We start from the raw sequence: 21,901 nt of genomic DNA on the forward strand, positions 1-21,901 counted from the left end.
TGTAAACCTTTATAAATTCTATGTAAAAGGGGGCCAAGATGCAGTGATACACTGTCATACCCAAAGCATTGTGGCAACATAAGACCCTGGGTACACCTTGACTTTGTGGTGTGGTGTAAAACAGGTCATAATGGATTGGCAGCCTGTTTTACATCCCAATTTTTATTTCCATTCACTCCAATTGGCACTCACTCTTATTTGTGTTACACTATTGCACAAAATCAACACTTATCTCCCTAAGTGAATGTGAGCGACCTAATAGTCAACATTTCAGCAACTCAAACATTGTTTCCTGACCTTCTTGACCAAAATTGCAAGGATTTCAATTTAGATGGTTCTTTTAACGTGAGTATTTGTCACACTCAACTTCAGGAATTATCAATAGTCTAGAAATTATTGTCGGCAATACTAGTGGTCAAACATCTAATAGTCAAACATTTAATGATCTTAAACTAGAATGTTTTGTGTTAATTATTTGTATGATATTATCACCAATGATAATTATTAAGCTAATGTTTCACATTGGTTTGAATCTGTAACACACGAGAAGGTTAGTGTCAGTGTAAAGTCAAACCCGCTTTGAAATGATGCTAAAAGTGGAGCATAAATCAGGTGAATGAACCTTAAAGTGATGTGGAATTATAAAGTGATTACATTTTTATTCAATCTCGGTAAAGAATTTAAAGTTCGAAGCTAAGGAATTGTCACAATTCCGTTTTGAAAGTGGCCACCAAATACCTTTATTGGATTGAAAATATCAATTCATAAAATTAATCAAGTGAATCTGACAGGATTTTCTGGGCGGTATTAATTGTCTTAAGTGACAGCCCCTGATACTCTAAGGAACATCTCAAACCTGGCCTCCATTGGTGGTAGAAAATATCCTCCTTGTCCCTCCACACTGTCTCACATACCACAGAAACCAAAGAGCAGAGACTTCATAAGGCTCCGAAGTGACATTGACGTTGACAAAGAGTGTTGCAAAGTCTCTCGCCGCCCTGCAGTTAAACACATAGGGTAAAGGCTCCTGGTTAAAGTATACAATAACCTTCCACTGCACTTTACTGTTTACGCCATCCTATTTTAAACAGGACCAAATGTTTGGTAGAAATAAAAGAGGGAATTTTAAGAAAATTAATTCCCTCCCCATTTTTTATTACCAACAGTTTCACCTATCAAACTCCTGCATCTTCAGAGAAGGCCATTATTATCACTCCACACCAAGAGCCCTGGCGTTCAATCTCAAGTGGAAGGTCCCACATGTGTTTTAAAAGAATATGGATTGGTGCTTTTTTTCTCTTCTGGAGATTGATCAGGATACCTAATGTGGAATAATTCAATAAAATAGTTTTGAAGAAGCATCACTAGATTGGTTCCTGAGATGAGAGCGTTGTCCTATGATACGAACATAGGAATTAGGAGCAGGAGTAGGCCACTCAGCCCCTTGAGCCTGTTCTGCCATTCAGTAAGATCATGGCTGATCTGAATGTGACCTCAGCCCTACATTCCTGTCTACCCCCAATAACCTTTCACTCCCTTGTTAACCAGGCCCTGCCTTAAAAATATTCAAGAACTGTGCTTCCACCGCCTTTTGAGGGAGAGTGTTCCAAAGACACAACCCGCTGAGAGAAAAAAAATTCTCCTCATCCCTGTCTTAAATAAGCAACCTCTTATTTTTAAACAGTGACCCCTAGTTCTAGATTCTCCCACAAGAGGAAACACCTTCTCCATATCCACCCTGTCAGGACCCCTCAGGACCTTAAAGGTTTCAATTAAGTCACCTCTAACTCTTCTAAATTCCAGCGGATACAAGCCTAACCCTGTCCAGCCTTTCCTCATAAGACAACCTGCCCATTCATGGTATTAGTCTAGTAAACCTTCTCTGAACTGCTTCCTATGGGTTTACATCTTTCTTTAAATAAGGAGACCGGTACTGTATACAATACTCCAGATGTGGTCTCATCTATGCCCTGAACAACTGAAGCATAACCTCCCTACTTTGGTAATCAATTCCCCTCACAATAAATGATAATATCCTATTAGCTTTCCTAATTACCTGCCGTACCTGCATACTAACCTTTTGTGATTCATGCACGAGGACACCCAGATCCCTCTGAATCTTAGAGCCCTGCAATCTCTCACTATTTCAGTAATAAGTTTCTTTTTTATTCTTCCTGCCAAAATGAATGATTTCACATTTGCCCACATTATCCTCCATTTGCCAGATCTTTACCTACTCACTTAACCCATCTATGTCACTTTGTAGCCTCCTTACATCATCTTCACAATTTACTTTTCTACCTATCTTTGTGTCGTCAGCAAATTTAGCAACCATTCCTTCGGTCCCTTCAGCCTAGTCATTTATATGATGAGGGATTGAGTAAATTGGCCCTCTACTCTCTGGAGTTTAGAAGAATAAGAGGTGATCTCTTCTGGAGGGGCTTAATAAGTTAGACACTGAGAGGTTGTTTCCCCTGGCTGGGGAATCTAGAACATGAGGCAATCTCAAGATAAGAGGTCAATTATTTAGGACTGAAATGAGGAGAAATTTCTTCACTCAAAGGGATTGTGAGTCTTTGGAATTATCTGCCCCATAGGGTTATGGATGCTCCATTGATGAATGTACTTCAGGCTGGGATAGATGGATTTTCAATCTCTCAGCATATCAAGGGATAGGGGGAGCAGGCAGGGAAGTGGAGTTGAAGCAGAGGGTCAGCCATGATCATATTAAATAGTGGGGCAGGCTCGAGGGGCTGTACAGTCTACTCCTGCTCCTATTTCTTAGGTTCCTATAAAATCTATGTTATTCCTGGTAATGTGATTCCATGATCCTGATTGGCATTCTGATATCTTTTATCTCAACAGGCACAAAGCTCATGAAAAAAAATAAGATACAGGCTGTTTACAGAAGATAGTTACAATTCGGGTCAGTTACGCTTGACTATCTTCAGGATGATCCTGAATTTAACTTCTTGAAACTGTAGACCCTTGAGGGATGAGGGGATCATTGTCACTAACTATTAGCCACCTAGGCCATCAGGAGCAACCTACCTTGTCCAGCAAAGTTTGTCAATTAACTCTTTCATGGTCATGTTATCCCACTCCATTGCAAGTTCAGCACTCCATGGTGCATCTGCAGGAATCTAAAAGTATTAAATTTAAAATCATTACAATATGCAGACAATAGGGGGCTGAGTCAGGATACTGTCTCTTCACTTCTAAGATTTGCTTAGTGAGAAATGAACAAAGGCCTCCAACTTTGGTATATTATCCATGTTATAACATTCTTCTCAGGGATATAAATCCTGCCAAGGCAGAAAGCAACTGGCCCCAAAACTGCAGCAGTCCAGGGGGGCAAAAGTCAGAAATAAAGCTTTTGTGGGCCAGGAATTTCTGGCAGGGTCAAGATTCCGCTGGAGAAGTGTACTGGTCTAAACTCTGTTCTGATTCAGACAGACTGAGGTGCCTGTCTTCACAATAGCAGCCACAGGCAAATGATGGAGCTAGGAGAAGATTGTATAACCTCTGCTTATCCATTTCCCTTTGAGAATGTATGCAACTGTTTAAAAGGCACAATTTGGTGGGACCATTTCATCAAGGCAATTGGAATTGATTAAAGGGAACTGAGATTGTTTATGACCATCTCTTGGGGCCTGCAGCAAGCTTTGGAAAATTTTACTCACTTTATGCTAAGGAAGCCTTCATTACTCTTGGAAATTATTCAATTTCACAATCACTGAGCTAGGATCTGAGGGCTTATATGATAGACTTCTGAATGGGAATCACAATTGACAGGATCTGTACTAGTGTTGCCATCTGTGATTAAATGTATTCCTGAAGGTTTCATCACATGTCTTTCCCCCATGCTTCAGCCATTAGTCCCCCAACACATCTAACTTATGGCCCAATGGCTTCCCACACCAGTTGGAAAGCAAAAAGATGCATTACCCAATTGGATGATGCTTGATGCCAAACAGCATCTTTCCCCCCCATTTTCAATGTTTCGATCCGGTAAAAAGAAATGTTCAAAGAAAATTATGAAAAAAGACAACCTATTTTAATGTTGCTATGATTTTCTCCAGGGTTGCATACAGCAGTGTCCTGGAGATTGAATTCCAATTCCTGGAAACTCTGGGCTAACCCTAGAAGATTGGCAACCCTAATCTATACACTGAAGGAGGAAGAGGAGTAGGAGACCATAAAGGAAACCAGGTAGCACCAGACAAGAGCCTGATCATCCTAACACTATCCATCCAGTAGGACACATATATCAATCTGTGCATTCCAACACACTTCTCAGGAGCTCTGCCTCATGCGGCTGCATTTCAATCACAGTGCAGACAGCTCTCACTGTGGTACAGAACATGACCACAGCTGTTGAATTTTTTGCCACTGGTTCATCCCAGGGAATCACAAGAGGATTTTTGACTTAAATTCCATCAGTTCAGCGAATTTGTCGTGCCTTCCCCTGTAAAACATGACAACAATGCCAGGGTGTCTCAGTCCACTCAATTTGATACTGTCCCCAAACAGATGATTCAGTGGGCCCTCAAACGTTTCAGAATTGCCAGATTCCCCAGGATTGTCAGGGCTGTTGATTGCATCCTTATGTCACTGTGTTCCCCAGATGTAAATCCCAGATTTATATCAACCAGAAAAATTTCAATCAGCTACCAGGTAGCTCTTAGTAAGTCTAGTACCTGGTTAATGACCAGCACAGGTTAGAAAAGCACGTCTTCTGATGTCACTAACTACATATCCACATGAGAGACAAGAAGGGGAAATGTGGCACTGACAGACAGGAAAATAAATGTTTGTGACCTTTCCAACACAGAATACTTCCAGAAAGAAGCAAGCTTGTCACCTTCTTTCCCATTTCATCCAAAGTTCTCCAGAGGTTGTTGTAATCCAAGTAAGCAATAGGGTTCCAGACAGGAGGAAATGGCCCATTAAAGGGGTAAGACCTTCCCTGCAAAAAATGACAGTAAATGCAACAGAAACTTCAATTCAATGTGTTGGATATATATCCATTACTCAGATATACCCTGTATTGTACTGGATATGCATCGATTACTTAGACATACCCAGTATTGCATTGAATATGTGTATGATACTCAGGGATATAAAGTACTGTGCTGGTTACATACCAATTTACCCATTACTTTGTTGGATGGATACTTGTTATTCAAGAATACACCATGAAGCACTGATTATGTACCCAACCCTCAGATATAGCATCGCTATGTGTGTCCATTATGCAAGAGATACACAGTACTCTGCTGGATATATACTTGTTATGCAGAGAGACCCAGTACAGAATATATTTATATTCAGAGATTCTCATTACAGCACTGGCTATGTAATTATTATTCAAAGATGCAAAATATAGCATCAGATATGTACCTATTACTCAGGGATACAGAGTATTGCACTGGATATGTACCTGTTGCTCAGAGGATCTCACTACAGCTCTGGAAATGCATCCATTACTCTGAGATACAGTATTTTTCAGTGTCCTATTCATATCAGCTTTTAACTGTTTCTGATCCATGCTAATACATGCTCATAAAATGGAACTTGCATTCCTCCAAAGGCTTAATGGGTAAATTGAACACATGATATATTACAAAGGCACAAAGACTAGAAAGCCCCAGGTTTTATTTGCAGTCTGAGTTGAGGTACCATATCTTCAGGGCAACGGTGAACTGTAATGCACTTTGGTGCCCTTGGATTAGGGAGGGGTGGAGTGAAGTCAACATTTCCACTTACAGCAAGAGTCAACAGGCTAAAAATTGAATTGCTCCTCTTTTTGGGTGCATGGGTCAGGATGTGCAATTATCCTACATTCAGGGCAGAATTTTCCTTGCCCGCTAGCGGTGGGCTTGATAGGTGGCATGAGCTGACAACATGACGCGATCGGTTTCATGACAGCGGGAAGGCAGGTCGCGATTGTCCGCTCAGCCCACCAATGGCGGGCCACGTTTCCCACCATCGGTCATCGGGATCTCCATCAGTCATTGTAATACACCAGCATATCATTATCAGGCCATCCCGCCAGGCTCTTGCTCCCCCGCTGGATCATCTGTCCACATTGGTGGGAAAGCACACCGACATGTTTCACAACAGCACACAGACGATGTGCACTTGGTGGCCTGCATTTTGGGTGAACGGGGGGTGGGGCGGGGTGAGCACAAACAACGTTCTGCAGAGCTCGCCAAGGTCGCCTATTGCATTGCAGGCTTCAGGGGCGCCGGGGTGCCAGTACAGGAAAAAGACACCCAACATTTCAATGCTGCAGGGATAGCTCAGGCTGTGCTGCCATGAAGGCTCAGATTTCTGTCATTATGGCTGCGCATCTCAATGCTCAAAGGGGCTTTCAGGTGCTCACAGCAATCCAACAATCTGTCCTCCAAGAGATTACTAGGACTATTGAGGCACCACACCAGGGGAGTGCGAGTGTTTTCATGAAGCATGGACCTCTCTCAGGATGACAGCATTTTCATGGGGATTTTCAACTACCTTGATATTAATTGGATAGAAAAGGTAGGTAAAGAGGATAAGGGGATGGAGTTCCCACAAATTGTATAGGACTCTTTTCTAACCCAATATATAAAGAGTCCAACAAGGGAAGATTTGCTATTTGATCTAGTAATGGGAAATGAACCAGATCAGATAAGAGAATAAAAAATAGGGGAACATCTAGGCAATACTGACCATGATATAATATTCTTTAAGATGCTGCTAGAGAAGGAATAAGTATGATGAAAACCAGGGGCAGAACTTTTAGCCGAGCAGGCGGGTATGTGCCCAACCTGTTCGAGCGTAAAATGACGCACGATATTTCAGTCGGCGAGCACATGTGGGAGTCAGCAGCACACCCACCGACAATTAGCAGGTCTATTAAGGCCATTAAAGTAATAATTAAATGGGAGTTTTCACTGCCAGTCCAACCTTCGCGACTGCTCCTGGGCCCGCCCCCCATACCCGCCAATGAGGTAAAAATCCTGCCCCAGATGACTAGATTGGAGAAAAGATGATTTTGAGGAGCTGAGAATAGAACTTGAGAAAATAAAATGGGCAACAATATTGGTAAACAACAATGTAGAACAACATGGGAAACGTTTAAAACAGTGTTCAACAGAGCGCTGGAAAAATATATTCCACTAAAAGGGAGGAAAACGAACTAAACACTCATGGGACTCCATGGATGAATTAAGATCTAAAGGAACATTAGAGGATAAGGAAAGAGGCATATGTTGAGTACGTAGATAGCAGAGGAGTGCATAATAAAAGAGAATATGAAGAGATTAGGAGAAAAATTTAAAAAAAAAATAGAATCTATGAAATTACATTATCAAGGGACATAAAACAAAATGGTAAAATATTTTACAGGCGCATCAATAAAACAAAGGAAGGCTGTGATGGGAATAGGAACATAATGCCACAGGTAATTATAGATGGCAGAAATATTAAATAATTATTTCACTTTGATATTTACCAGGGAGAGAGAATAAGTGGATACAACATAGAATAATGAGATGAGAACCATAGAACCATAGAAAAGTTACAGCACAGAAGGAGGCCATTCGGCCCATCTTGTCCATGCCAGCCCGAGGACACCCAGGTGCCCTTTCTAATCCCACCTTCCTGCACCCGGCCCATAGCCCTACAGCTTACAGCACTTAAGGTGCAGATCCAGGTACTTTTTAAAAGAGTTTAGAGTTTCTGCCTCTACAACCAATTTGGGCAGTGAATTCCAGACACCCACTACCCTCTGCGTAAAAAAGTTCTTCCTCATGTCCCCCTACACATTCTGCCACTTATCTTGAATCTATGTCCCCTAGTTCTAGAATTCTCCACCAAGGGAAATAATTTTATCCTGTCCACTCTATCTATTCCCCTCATAATTTTGTACAACTCAATCAAGTCACCTTTCAGCCTTCTTTGTTCTAAGGAAAACAACCCCAACCTATCCAATCTCTCCTCGTAGCTACACTTTTCTAACCCTGGCAACATTCTTGTAAACCTCCTCTGCACTCTCTCCAGAGCTATTATGTCCTTCCTGAGAAATTAGATAAGTGCAGTTAAAATAAAAAAGGGGGTGCATTGAATAAACTAAATAAACTCAAAGAGTTTAAAATAAAAAGAATGCATCCATATATTTTAAAAGAATCTAGGTAAGAGATAGCCGAGGCATTATTAAACATGTTTAATAATTCATTATATAAAGGTGCAGTGCCAGAGGATTAGTGAATAGATAAAGTAATTTCTTTATTTAAGAATTGGGACAGAATATACCCAGACTGGTCAGCTTAAAATCAGTGGTAGGAAAAATAATGGAGTCCTTGCCAGAAGAGAGAATAGAAGAACATCCAGAAATCAGAAATATAAAAATGAAAAGTCAGCATAGGTTTCAAAAGTGAAAAACTTGCTTGACCAATCTTATTAAATTTTTTGAGGAGGTGACAGAGATAGTAGACAATGGTAATACAAGGGATGTATAAGAGAAGGACATAAGTATGATGAAAACCAGGGGCAGAATTTTTAGCCGAGTGGGCAGATGCACATCGACCTGTTCGAGTGTAAAATGACACACGATATTTCGGTCAGCGGGCGCATGTGGGAGTCGGCAGTGCGCCCACCAACAATTAGCACCTTCAATAAGGTGCCCCATAAGAGACGAATGAATAAGGTCAGAGAGTGTGAAATCAGGGGACAACTGGCAGGATGGATTGCTAGCTGGCTACAAGACAGAAAACAGAGAGTTGGAGTAAAGGGCAGTTATTCAGAATTGCAGAAAATAGGGAGTGGTGCTCCACAAGGATCAGTGCTGAGAGCACTGCTGTTTACAGTTTGCATTTTAATGATTTGTACATCAGAATCAAAAACACAATTTCTAAATTTGCGGATGACACCAAGTTGTGGGAGGATAGGCAATATTGAGGAGGGCTGCAACAAGTTACAGGAGGACATTAATAAACTTGCAAAATGAGCAAATATTTGGCAAATGAAGTTCAACACAGACAAATGTGAGGTAGCACATTTTGGTAGGAAGAATAGGGAGATCACTTAATACTTGGAAGGTACAAGTCTAGATGGGGTAGAGGAACAAAGGGGTCTCAAAGTACAAATACACCAGTTGCACCACAGGTCAGCAAGAGCATAAAAGGACAAGCCAAGCACTGAGCTTTCTAGAGAGATAGAATTGAATAGTAGGGGAGTTATGCTAAATCTGCATCAAACCTTGGTTAGACCGCATTTAGAGGACTGAATGCAGTTCTGATTGCCATATTATTAAAGGCGTATAGAGGCACAGGAGAAGGTGCAGAGAAGATTTACAAGGATTATGTCAGAAATGTGTGGGTATACCATCAAGAAAGAATCGACAGGCTGGGTCTCTTTTCTCTTGAAAAAGGGTTAAGGGGTGAAAATAAGGAGGTCTTTAAATTTAATGAAGGTTTTGATAGAGTGAATACAGAGGAAATGTTTTCTCTTGTGGAGAAGTGCAGGAAATTCAGAAGAAAGTTCTGTACTCAAAGGGTGGTGGGAATGTGAAACATGCTACCACAGGGAGTGGTTGAGATGAATAGTATAAATGCATTTAAGGAGAATTTAGACAAGCATATTAGGGAAAAGGGAATAAAGGGGTATGATGATAAATTCAGATAAGGAAAGATGGGAGGTTGAGCTGAATGGCCTGTTTCTGTGCCATGTATCCTATCTGATCCTAAGTAATATAATTTGAAAACAAACTACCTCCTGAGTTCTCACAATGATAATCAAGTCTAGCGATCAGTGTTAAGGTGATTTTAAAGATGACTGGGATCAGTGCAATTGAGAACGAAGGCAGACAGGAAGCCCTCCGTCCCTCTGCAACTTTCAAATCTCATCTATAAAATCAGAGGAAGTCTCCCACCTAAGCTGTCAGGAAGATCTGGGTGGCCAGTGGCTGGGAATGGGATTTCACATGTCAAAAGGCCATTTCCAGGTATCTGAATGATCAGTCCCCAGCAGTAAATGTTTGGGATGTTGTTTAAAAGTGGAGGGAAGCCTGGGGCAGGGGAGGCTTCAGGTTTCCTTCTGCAACTCAGAAGAACATTCACATTCCTCCTGACCCATAAAGAAACCAATTGTTTTTTTTTATGCAGCTTGCATTTCTGGGCCTCTTCTGACCCAGAATTCACTTCCTAACAGGTTTGGCCTGGTTTTCACTGGGTCGGAGAGATTATAATTCATCCCTGCATCTAAAATATGGAAACATTGGAAACATAAACATTTTTTCTGTTATCGTTTTGTAATTTGTACAATAATGTAAGAAAATGCAAGGATGACATTTATTGTTTGTGAAATGAATCTTTGGTAGCATTGGAACACTGGTCAAACAAATCTATGCTTGTGCTCTCTCTCAAACAGGAACAAAGATCAATTCCAAAGGCAACAGGATACAGACGCTAATCTATCAGAAATTTCAACAATGTTATCATCATAAATGTCACCGTACATGACGTGGCATCAGCTGTAGCATCTTATCAGTGGATACAGTGAGCAGGAAGTTTCCAGCTCCTTGGCGAACACACCATGTGCCTGTCTGGAAACATGAGACTCTATAAGTACACAGCAGGGAAACAGCAGCTCAGAAAGGAGATCAACTCCTGTTTTCACTGCTGTATATAACTCCACATCCCAATTTAGCTACTGTCCATGGTTTACATCCTAACTATTCATCACGGAGGGGCCATCATGTCGCTTGCGCTAATTTTACTTCTCTATTGTGTTTCTTATTCATGTTCATGCATAGAAAACATATAAACAAGTTTTCACTGATGCCACATTATCACAGTCGTTGACACAGTGTCAGGACTTCACTAAGGTGGGGTTCGGCCAGCCAGTCACATAGTGACAGACATTTTGTAGGGGTCAGACGGTCAGTCACAGACTATTGTAGATTTTGGTTAGTTTGACAGCAGTGGTGTAAATTAGAACAACAGGCAAGGGCTGACCAACAGCATCAAAAAAAGCTGAGAAGTCAAGAACAACCTGACACGCCTTGTGAAATCAAGAGGTTACACAGGTTTAAAACTTAAGAGTTAGATATTCACTTGTATCAGGGAGAAAAAACAACATTAGTACTTGAAAGATTGAAGGGAATTGTAAATGCTGATGACATGAAATTGATGCTGCTTTCTAGGGGTGTTTGGGAGCATAATACCCCAGAAAATGTCAATGTTTTAGATTAATGAACGCTTTCTGGTACATTTTAAGCACTTATAATTCACACTTAATATGTTTTACATAAGTAAAGGCATAATTTGGATTTTAGCAGATCACACAGGCCATGTTTGATACCCTATAATAGGCATTTGTAACCTCCCCTCTTTGCTGCCAGTGCTGATAGCCAGGTTTAGAGTCTTTGTATATTGTACGTCTATATTCAATACACAGAGGTCACAATCCTGGCCAGTAGCATTGAACACAGCATGTAGAGGAGACAGAAACACATTCTCACTGTCACATTGTCACTGAATTTACGCAGCTGTGGGACTTGGGTACAGGAGGTAGGGGGAGAGCTGCACTAACTTTTGTCAGCAAGTAGTGATGCATGGACTATAATGCTTCAAAATGCTGCACGAAACATTGACAGTAGGCATGTATGCAATAGGATAGTACTATCAAGGCATACATTGAATCATTCACACAAGAAACTACACTATCATAAGGTTCAGTCACAGCAAGGAGCTTGAGTAATGTAGGGTTCAATCAATCATGCCACAACAGACTGTTATCATGAACAGCCGGTCAGTCACCATATTGTATATCAGAACTATACTGTATAAAACCTAAATTCCATGCTTATAAAATAGTGCAATACACCAAAGGTAGAATTTTACGACCCACGGGCAGGTGTGTGCCCGACCCGATCAGGCATAAAATAGCACGCGATGACATCAGACAAGCGTCCCAACGTCATTGTGCACTCGCACGATATTACGGCCAGCGGGCACATGCATGAGTCAGCAGCACACCCGCCAACAATTAAGAGGCCTATTAAGGCCATTAATGTGTTAATTAAGTGCGATTTTTCATTGCCCGTCCAACGTTATGGTGGGCGGGCAGGCGAATCTGCCAAGCAGCCTTTGGAGCTTTGAGGAAACCTCATCCATGGGCGAGATGAGGTTTCCAATAATAATTTTTTAAAATGTTTTGCCTGGATTTTTATAATCTCTATGTTCATGTGAAGAAGTCTGATGAGTGGACATTTTTTCCTGCACTAACAAATCTTTATTTCATGGTTTAAAATTCTACAGCTCCCTGAGGCAGCTCTCTGCCTTCAGGGAGCTTTCCTTCCGCACTCCTCTGTGCCCGTACTGACTTCAGTGCTCGCACTCCTCCCGCCCCCATCCCGGCAGCGCTGAGCCTTTCAGCGCACGTTTCACGCTGGCCGGCCGTTAATTGGCCAGCCAGTGTGAAATCGCAGTCAGGGGATGATGGCGGCCACTGGCCCATTTCCCAGCCACTCCTGGGCCCGCCCACTGCGCCTGCCCAACAACCCGAAAATCCTGCCCCAAGTGTTCATTACAGGGCAGGTAGAAGCATCATTTATGAGGAGAACATATAAAAACATGCAATACATGTAAGAAAGTAGCAATTGTGTCAGTGCATTGTCAAATTACATGTGAGATCAGCTGGTGTTATATGATCATCTCTTGTGTACTGATATACACTCAGACCTAGATGTATTTTGGGGCAGGTTTTACTCAAATAGATAATCCTGTAAGAGCCAGTAAATGCAATGACTCTTGCAATCAGCAACTTCTAAAGGTTATAGCCTGATATCAGTTCGCCCAAACAGATGTATTAAAGATGACAGCCTACCTTCAGGAGCTTTACTTTTGCGGTGTATCCATGACAACAAAAGAAAAATACAAGCCAGAAAGGGCAATCTCTCTTTGGAAAACCGTGATAGAAGCACATTGCCATTTATATCAAAAGAAGATGAAAATACTAAGCATTTTATCAATAATTAAAATGAAGAATACTAAAAGCAGGCAAAAGTAGAATACAAGAAAATTTCCTGATGGGTTTAATAGGCTGATAGCTGCTGTCACATTAACAATAGCTCATTGCCATGGTTTAACATAAAGATTAATATTTTGTCTATACTGCAAAGTTTTAGGCCTGGATTTTTGTCTGTGAGTTGGGTGCTCAGAGTTGGGAGAATTCCCGGCTCCGCAAACCTGGTTTTAAGGGCTAAATTTTCACCGAGTTGGGAGGAGTCGTAAGCCCTTTAAAAAAAGCAACCATGATCCAATTCCCGACCCTATTCCCACAGTTTCTGATTTTCAGGAAGTCTTTTAAGGGTTCGAGCTGGTTCAAGTCATAAGCCCCCAACCTGCACTCCCGACCTTGCCAGCTTCATTGTGAAGATAATCCTGTCCTAGTGCTCCACAATTTTCATGGAGTTGGGCCAGCTTATCAAAGGGTCGAGGTTGATTGCACCTCAGAGGTGTTGTAAATCATAATCTGCAGGATGGGACCTTTTGGAAGGGAAGTTCAAAAGGTCCTCCTCATGTCCCCCCATGCCGAGCTATGCCATCCCAAACATTCTCTATGACCCCTCATGTCTCCATGCCAGGCTATGCTCCCAAACAACCCCTACAGCCCTTCATTTCCCCATGCCAAATTATGCCCACTCCCAAGAATACTTAATGAAGCTTGGCCGAGAGTACAGAAATCCATTAGCCTGTTGAAACTCCTGAGCCCCAGAGAAAACATTACTTGATTGACAGCTCTGGTTCTCTGGTCTATGCTGTCAATTTCACAATGTTCACTTACACACAATAAAGAAGTTTCAAGAGCATGTAGTTTCTGCTATTGATGCTTTAAAGGGTCTAGATGGTTGACACTTTTATTGGGCTGTAGTAAAAGGGAGTTTTTTAAAGTAAGCAACAAGTTATCAATGAACGACGGGTTTATGTCAACAGACAGAGTGAAATACCAAGCAATGATTTTTTTAAAACACTCCAGACATTCTTTTCAAAGATTTAAATGGTTGGACTTTTACATGCCTTGACAGTTTGACAGCCCCCTTTGACAGGAGCTTTTGACAGTTCCTCTTGATACTTTTGTCAGGTCCTCTTGATAGGTCCTCTTGACAAGTCCCCTTAATACGTCCTTTTGACAATCTTGACAGTTCATTTTGAGAAGTCTGCTAACAGTTCCAGTGAACTTGACAGTTAATGAGCTTATGCAATTTTTACGCACATTCATGCCTAATTTTAACAATTCCAAAGCGCAGCTGGCCTCCCCCAAAGGTGTCCCAGGGCCAGATCCAAAGGGTTACCTTGCCTCTCCAAAGAAATGCATAAAGTTCAGACCTACTCTTACAGCTCTGCACACTTCAAGTTTCACACTCCTGGGCTACCAAATTCTGACTTCAGTGGAGGCAGTTGATGATTTAAATGGCCAGCTGCTTCTGTGAATCATGCATGCACGAAATGTGAACCACCCCCATTCCCACGAAAATGGGGAGTGCCATGTTCAGCAGCAGGACTAACAATTTGTGGGCACTTCTGCCATTTTCACCACAATGGAGATGCTCTCCATCATGGTGAAAATCCAGGTGTTATAATTTAAAATAAGATTTGCACCTTTTACCAACTCTAGCAGTGTAGGATGTACCAGGCCTGGGAGTGGATCCTGGCTTGAATGCCAATGCTTTTTCTACCTTTGAAAATTCATCAATAACTTTTAGAATTAATTTCACAACATCATAAGTTAGAGATATTAATAATAAAATGCACTGATTTGTAAACTAGGCTTTTGCTGTTCTACTACATTTTAGAAATTTGCAGATTGCACACTTAAAAACAAGTCTGACAAAAATACTTTGGCAGTGTCAAGGAGGGGTAGGGAATGTAGTAAAAAAATCCTCAGAGACACAAAGAATTCTCCCACTTCCTTTTTTACTGCTTCTTAATTAATTCCATCTTTTAATTTCTTCAGTCTCTCCAGTCTGGATTCATGTGCTGTTGAACAAGGACGTTCTAGGCTGTCAATATTTAGGGGCCATTTATGCCATTTCTATGGTATTCCTGTCAATCTCCCCTGAAGTTACGGTAGGACATCGGAAGATCCTGCCGTCAAAATTTTACCCTGAAGGGTTTATCTTGGTGAAAGGTTTTTAAGACCGCCAACAATTTGTGTTCCAGCAGTGTAACACTAGCTACTAGATTACTGAAGGCAACTCAGGCCAATCGGGGGCACTCTCAAGTATAGTTTAGAATTTTGTTGAGAAGCTTAAGACTTCTGCCATGTGAACACAAGGTAATGTCACCTTAGTTCAGTTTAAGTTATTCCTCTGCAGCAGGCTAGATGTTCATTTTTGGGATGTGGCCAAGATCTTGGCAATGTCCATATCCGCTACACCTAGGGCAGAATTTTTACCTCGTCGGGCGGGCACGGCAGACAGGCTCAGGAGCGGCTGCGCAACGGTCCACCGCCTGTGATCAGAACCTGACCGTGATTTCACACTGACTGGCCAATTAATGGCCAGCCAGCGTGAAACGTGTGCTGATAACCTCAATGCTGCCTGGGTAGGGGTGGGGGGAGCGTAAGCGTGGAAGTGTGCGCATGTGCGGGGGTGCACTTAGGGAAAGCTCCCTGAAGGCACAGAGCTGCCTCAGGGAGCTGAAGGTTTTTGACATTAAAAATAGAGATTTCAAAAATAAGGAAAACATGTCCCCTCTGTCACATGATGAGGGACATATTAAAAATGAGTTTAAAAATTTTTTATTGTTTTTTTAATCACTGTTCGAAACCTCATCCTGCCCTTGGATGAGGTTTCACAAAAAATGCAAAGGCCGCTTGGCCTATTCGCCCGCCAGCCATAAGGTTGGACAGGCAGGGAAAATTTCACTTTAATTGATTAATGGGCTTAACAACCCTCTTAATTGTCGGTGGATGTGCTGTCGACTCCCGCACGCGCTTGCCAGCCAAAATATCGCGCGAGTGCGTGATGACCTCGGGATGCTCGCCCAACGTCATCGCGCGCTATTTCACATTCATGCGTGTTGGGCGCGCACACGCACGCCGAGCTGAAAATCCTACCTCTAAAGTCTACAATTTGCTTTAGGTGGTGTGCTGTCTACAAATGCCACTAAATATCCATGCACACAGCAAGAAAGCACGTTCTGCCAATGACTGACTCCATGATTGTATCTGGAAGCATTGAGCTGGAGACTAAAATCGAACTCTACCAGTCATTGTCCTTAACTGCAATCTGATATGGGTAATATGTTCACAATCTGCTATAGGACGATGAAGTCACTTACTCCTTGGGCATATTCGAACAAACGAGGAGTCCACCAAAAGAGGACATTACCTATAACGAATTGTCATTGTAGACCTCAAGTGTCTTTGGTGAAGGGTTCCAGAGCTTTGATGTGGCACCTTTAGCAGACCCAGGGTTCTGCACCATACAACAGGGTGACAAAGACAATGTTCTGGTAGAGTTTGATTTAGTCTTCGGCTTAATGCCATGCTGCTTCCAGACACTATCATGGAGTCAGCCATAGGCAGAACATGCCTTCTGGATGTATGCATAGATATACAGTGGTATCCCTAGACAGCACACTACCAATGAGAATTTTTCTACAGCCTTAAAGCAGATGTCATCAATGGTTGTTTGGTGCTTCATAACATGTATCTGGTGCTGGTTGAAACATAACCTCAGTCTTGAACATATTAATTTGCTAAAACACTAAAAGTTTTTAGCAGCACTCAGGAATTTGTTTGCCATAGCCTGGGCGCCTTAAGCTTTATGTGCACAGCTAGGGTACAGCCACCTGCATACAAAGGCTATCCGATTACTGCCTCTATGGCTTTGGTGAAGGCAAACAAGAGCAGGTCAGAGGCTAGAAATTCTGCAGTAACTCACCTCCTGACTCCCCAAAGCTGTGAAGTTGTGAAGGCACACAGTCTGGAAGGTTGAAATGTCCACCATATGCTATACTTAATGTCTACGTGTTGCAGCACCAGTGACAAAAAAACGTGCAAAACAACTTCAATCTCCAGAACTACATCTCTTCCTTTCAACATCATATTTATAAAAATTAGTATGAAGTAGAATATTTTACCTTCACAAAATGAATCAGCTGTTCTTTTTCATTTACTTGGTATGTATTTATCCCCAGCTCCTTTGCTAACCGCAAAATACGATTTTGAGTGGGTCCAACGTATGCTCCTCCTAAGTCAACGTACTGGAACTCTGGACCCTATGAGGAATAATTATATCAATAACATTATGATCTGTAGCATTTTTCTTCTTAGTTTCTTGTCTGCTATCCTGATGGCAAAGACTCCTGCTGATTTGGGTGTCAGTATTCCTCTGCTACATTGAATTGCTATTTTGCAAGTGCAAGTCTAGGCAACATTTGTTGACAAGCTATTTACAGTGTGGGCATCACAGGCAGGACAGATTCTGTTGCATGATATTTGCACATATATGCTTTCCAGCATAATCAGGAATCTTCTTCAGTTCAATGACACTGAGACCAGCTTCGAAAGCTGCAAATCAGCTAATGCAACAATAATCATTTGCATTCCCATTTCTCTCCTAAGGTGCAGGGAAATACCACAAGGAGCTTTACCTTGAGGATGCAGGCCTTAGCAGGAGGGAGTAAGGGAGAATAAAGAGAATTTGGCTGAAAAGGCATGCTTGGGAAGGTTTGTTAAAGCAGGGAGAGATGATAAGAAAGAAATCAAGGGAAGGAGGCCCAGAGCACAGTGATGGTGCTAGCACACTGAGAACAGAATTTTTATTCATTCATTGGATGTGGGCATCACTGACTAGGCCAGCATATTTTGCCCATCCTTAATTGTCCCCGAGAAGGTGGTGGTGAGCTCCCTTCTTGAACTGCTGCAGCCCCTGTGGTGTAGGCACTCCCACAGTGCTGTTAGGAAGGGAGTTCCACAATTTGATCCAGCAACAGTGAAGGAACAGTGATGTAGTTCCGAGACAGGATGGTGTGTGAATTGGAGGCAAACTTGCAAGTGGCGGAGCTCCCCTACATCTGCTGCTGTTGTCCTTCTAGGTGGTAGAGGTAGCGGGTTTGGAAGGTGCTGTTGAAGGAGCCTTGTTGAGCTGCTGCAGTGCATCTTGTAGATAATATTTGCTGCTGCCAATGTGCCTTGGTGGTGGAGGGAGTGAATGCTTAAGGTGGTGGATGGGATGCCAATCAAGCAGGCTGCTTTGTTCTGGATGGTGTAGAACTTCTTTTGTGTTGTTGGAAGTGGACTCACCCAGACAAGTGGAGAATATCCCATCACACTCCTGACTTATGGCTTGTAGAAGGTCGGCAAGATTTGCAGAGTCAGGAGATGAGTTACTTGCCTCTCGTAGCCACAGTATTTATATGGCTAGTCCAGTTCAGTTTCTGATCAATGGTAACCCGGGAATGTTCTAGTGAGGGAATCAGTGATGGTAATGCCATTGGATGTCAAGTGCGATGGTTAGATTCTGTCTTGTTGGAGATGGTCATTGCCTGGCACTTGTGTTATAAATACCTAGTTAATAGTTCATAGTAATATTTTAGAGGTAATTTTTAGTTCTTGGATGATTAAAGTTTAACTGTAGAAAATGGGATAAATGCAACTAAAGCAACTTGAAGACTGTTACATCAAAAAGGTTGGGGCCATGTTGACAGCTGGAAAGGTTAAGAGCACGAAACAGCAGGTGGGCTTACTTAGCTGGAGAAGTGGAAACAAGGTGTCGACACTGCTTGCAAAGAAATGCAGCCCAAAGAGTTGTGTTGCTTAGGGAGTTAAAGCTACCATTAATTTAAAAGCATTCAGTGAGCCCTGGAAGGCCATGTCTTCATGGAGATCGGTGGAGCTTAAGAAAGTTCTATGGTTTCAATTTATCTGTGTGTTTGCTGGGGGAGTGAGTATTCTGCAGCAGGGGAAAAGGCCACACCAAAAATATGCTGTTGTTCGCAGGCTCCTGGCAGCAAAAGTGTTGCTGTTGGCTGGCTTTGTGCAGCTGGGGCTCAGGGGAGCTGAGAAGGTGGCAGAAGGTCACTGCCTCCTTGCTAGAAAGGGTTAGGGCTCAGAAGAAGCCTGGGAGCCACTTATAGCATGGTGTAGCTGGGGAGATTGGAACTTGGTGAAATTCAGGGCAGTGCCAGCCTGTTGAAGCTAGCCGGCTATTAAAGAGCTGAAATTGCACGAGTAAATAGAGGCTGGCGTGCAGCCTCGGTAATCCAAGGGATGGAGTTTTGGGAGACGAGATTGAAACCGTGGAGGTGTGCAGTTATTGAGGCAGTACGAGTTGGAGCAGCTTTGAAGGAATTCAGAGGCTTGATATTTGAAAGTGAAAAGTTTGGAGTCCTGCATGAGGGACACAGAGTTTCAACGAGCTTGTTTGACTCAGTATTTGCTGATTTCTGGGTGGGTTGATGAGAAGTCTGTGGGATCTGTCTTGGTTGCATTTACTATGTATTGTACAGTGTCATATGTTCAACCACAATTTGCCTGTTAAATCACATGTACCTCATATTAGCCCTGAATGTTAGAGCATAACATAGATATTGTAAATTATTTTATCTTTTTGACCTTATATGGTAAAGCTTAATTTTGTTTGTCCAAAACCCATGCAATCTTGTGGCTTTATTCTCGAAGCAAGTGTCTTGAATTTCAAACTTTGTCGATTTTAAACAAAACGTTATTGGTCCCTAACCAGATCTTCCCAAAAACTTGGGGGTCTGGTCTAGGATCATAATAATTGTGTGGCGCAAATGTTACTTGTCACTTATCAACCCAAGCCTGAATATTGTCCGTGCTGCACATGAACATGGACTGCTTCAATGTCTGAGAAGTCACGAATGGTGCTGAACATTGTGCAATCATCAGCAAACATCTCCACTTCTGACTTTATGATGGGGAGAAGGTCATAGATGAAGCAGCTGAAGATGGTTGAGTAGGACACTACGCTGAGGGACTCCTGCAGCAATATCATGGGACTATGATGATTGACCTCCAACAATCACAACCATCTTCCTTTTTGCAAGGTATGACTCTGAACAGTGGAGAGTTTTCCCCCAATTCCCATTGACTTCAGTTTTGTTAGGGCTCCCTTATGCCACACTCAGTCAAATGGTACCTTGATATCAATGGCAGTCATTCTCACCTCAGGAAGAGTCCTGAGTTCATGAGGGTGGGATTTCAAGCAATTGACTAAATCATTCCTTTACTGAGGGAGGGGAAAGACATTGACACTAACAATACACTGGCCTTTTGAACACAAGGTCTTCAGTTAAGCCGGGTAACATAATGGAATGACTGGGACAGCCAGAATTTTTTTTCCAAATTAGCGAGTGGCCCCACCTTGTGTTTGCAAAGGTGGCTTTTGCTGCAGAATGGGGATCAGGCTTCAATTACAATGCATTCATGGTCCTTTCATTCACAGGCTCATGGTCAGCACATATTATAGGGCAGCAAGGGTATTGGGTGCTGAATAAGCCTCTGTGTACAATAATTTGAGGCTCTGTTGTTCAAAGCACTACAATACTTCAGAAGTCACTAATCACATTATTATCCAATTGAGTCACTAGGTGACACAAATACAATGTTTAACTTTAACTTCAAACTTTTCACTTTAAAATATCAAGCCTCTGAATTCCTTCAAAGCTGCTCCAACTCGAACTGCCTCAATGACGGCACACCTCCCAGGGTTTCAATCTCGTCTCCCGAAATATGGTTTTCAAGGAACTGCTCTATTACTGCCTGCATGGCTGACAAACTGGGCAAATAGGTTGTGCTATTGTTCAAACATGCAAATGACTGCACTCTTAGCAGTTCCAATACTCACTTCCCTCTAGTTCCAACCTCAACTTTGCATAAAAAATATTAGAATTTGCATCAGTCCTTCTGAAGCATGTGTTGCAAGTACTTCTCATGGGCCACATTGCTAACCAAACATCCTTCACATTAGCCAGTGCATAACCTAATCCTCCACAGAACATGGCCCAGATTCTGAATTACTCCTCCACAGAATATGTCCTGGGTCCTTTTGATTCCTGTAACCCAACTCCTAAATTAATTTCTGGAATATCTGCAACTCCTGAAACATAGAAGTTGGAGTAATTTTCATGACTTACTTGAATAGTGTATGTTCTTCCGCCAACACGATCTCTAGCCTCCAAAACCACCACTTTCAGGCCCCTCTCTGTTAGGAGTTTGGCAGCTGATAGACCTAGAGAATGAAGACAACAGGATAAGATAGGAACCAGGATCTGTATGCCAAGGGAAAGCCTGGACGTGGACCAGTTGCATCAAAACTAAATAATTTTGCGTTAAAAGTCACCCCATGTTAATTCTTCAGATTCATCAGCTTCTCTGCATGATAGTCACAACAAAATAAAATGCTGTTGATCAACTTAAAATGGGCACACTTAGAATCAGGCTCAGGGCATTTGTGATCCTTTGTAGCAAGCCGAGAACCACACAGGAAAGTTTTATTTGTGATAACAGACTTGGACAATCTGGTCAATGGGCATCATCTAGGAAGTGTATAGTGTGGAAGATAGCTGGTGATAGCTGGTCTTCCATAAGCTTGATTGGGTAATGTAAGGACATTCTTATTAAAATAGGACAATTTAGATATATCGTTGAGAGGAAGGAATTAGTGTGCACATCCTGTCGTTTTGTGACTCCACCCACTGGTCCTGCTAACTCTCCCTCCTTTTTCAAAGCTGCGTGTTAAAATGTTTTTCTTTCAAAACACCAGCAAATTCAGTTCCAAAAATTACAAAATAAATCTGTCTGCATTGCAAGCACCTTTCACTTCCACTACCGGTAAACCTGAGAGCTTAATGATCTTTCACTGATATAAATCAATTCAAAG

General features: G+C 42.1%; 1 protein-coding gene across 1 annotated transcript in view; it reads right to left on the bottom strand.

Moving 5' to 3' along the window:
• The window catches only part of LOC144683776 (amine oxidase [flavin-containing]-like), a 60,269-nt gene extending 38,877 nt beyond the window's left edge, over positions 1-21,392 (bottom strand). Inside the window, exons 1-6 of the mRNA XM_078547156.1 lie at positions 21,362-21,392; positions 21,156-21,250; positions 17,136-17,273; positions 4,865-4,969; positions 3,052-3,143; positions 857-998 (exon numbers count right to left, since the gene is read on the bottom strand). Of these exons, the coding sequence (XP_078403282.1) occupies positions 857-998; positions 3,052-3,143; positions 4,865-4,876 (246 nt within the window). The 5' untranslated portion in view covers positions 4,877-4,969; positions 17,136-17,273; positions 21,156-21,250; positions 21,362-21,392. The remainder of the gene's footprint in view (positions 1-856; positions 999-3,051; positions 3,144-4,864; positions 4,970-17,135; positions 17,274-21,155; positions 21,251-21,361) is intronic.
• Between the last annotated feature and the right edge of the window lie 509 nt (positions 21,393-21,901).

Source organism: Cetorhinus maximus, chromosome 8 (assembly GCF_964194155.1).
Source record: "Cetorhinus maximus chromosome 8, sCetMax3.hap1.1, whole genome shotgun sequence".
NCBI lineage: Eukaryota > Metazoa > Chordata > Chondrichthyes > Lamniformes > Cetorhinidae > Cetorhinus > Cetorhinus maximus.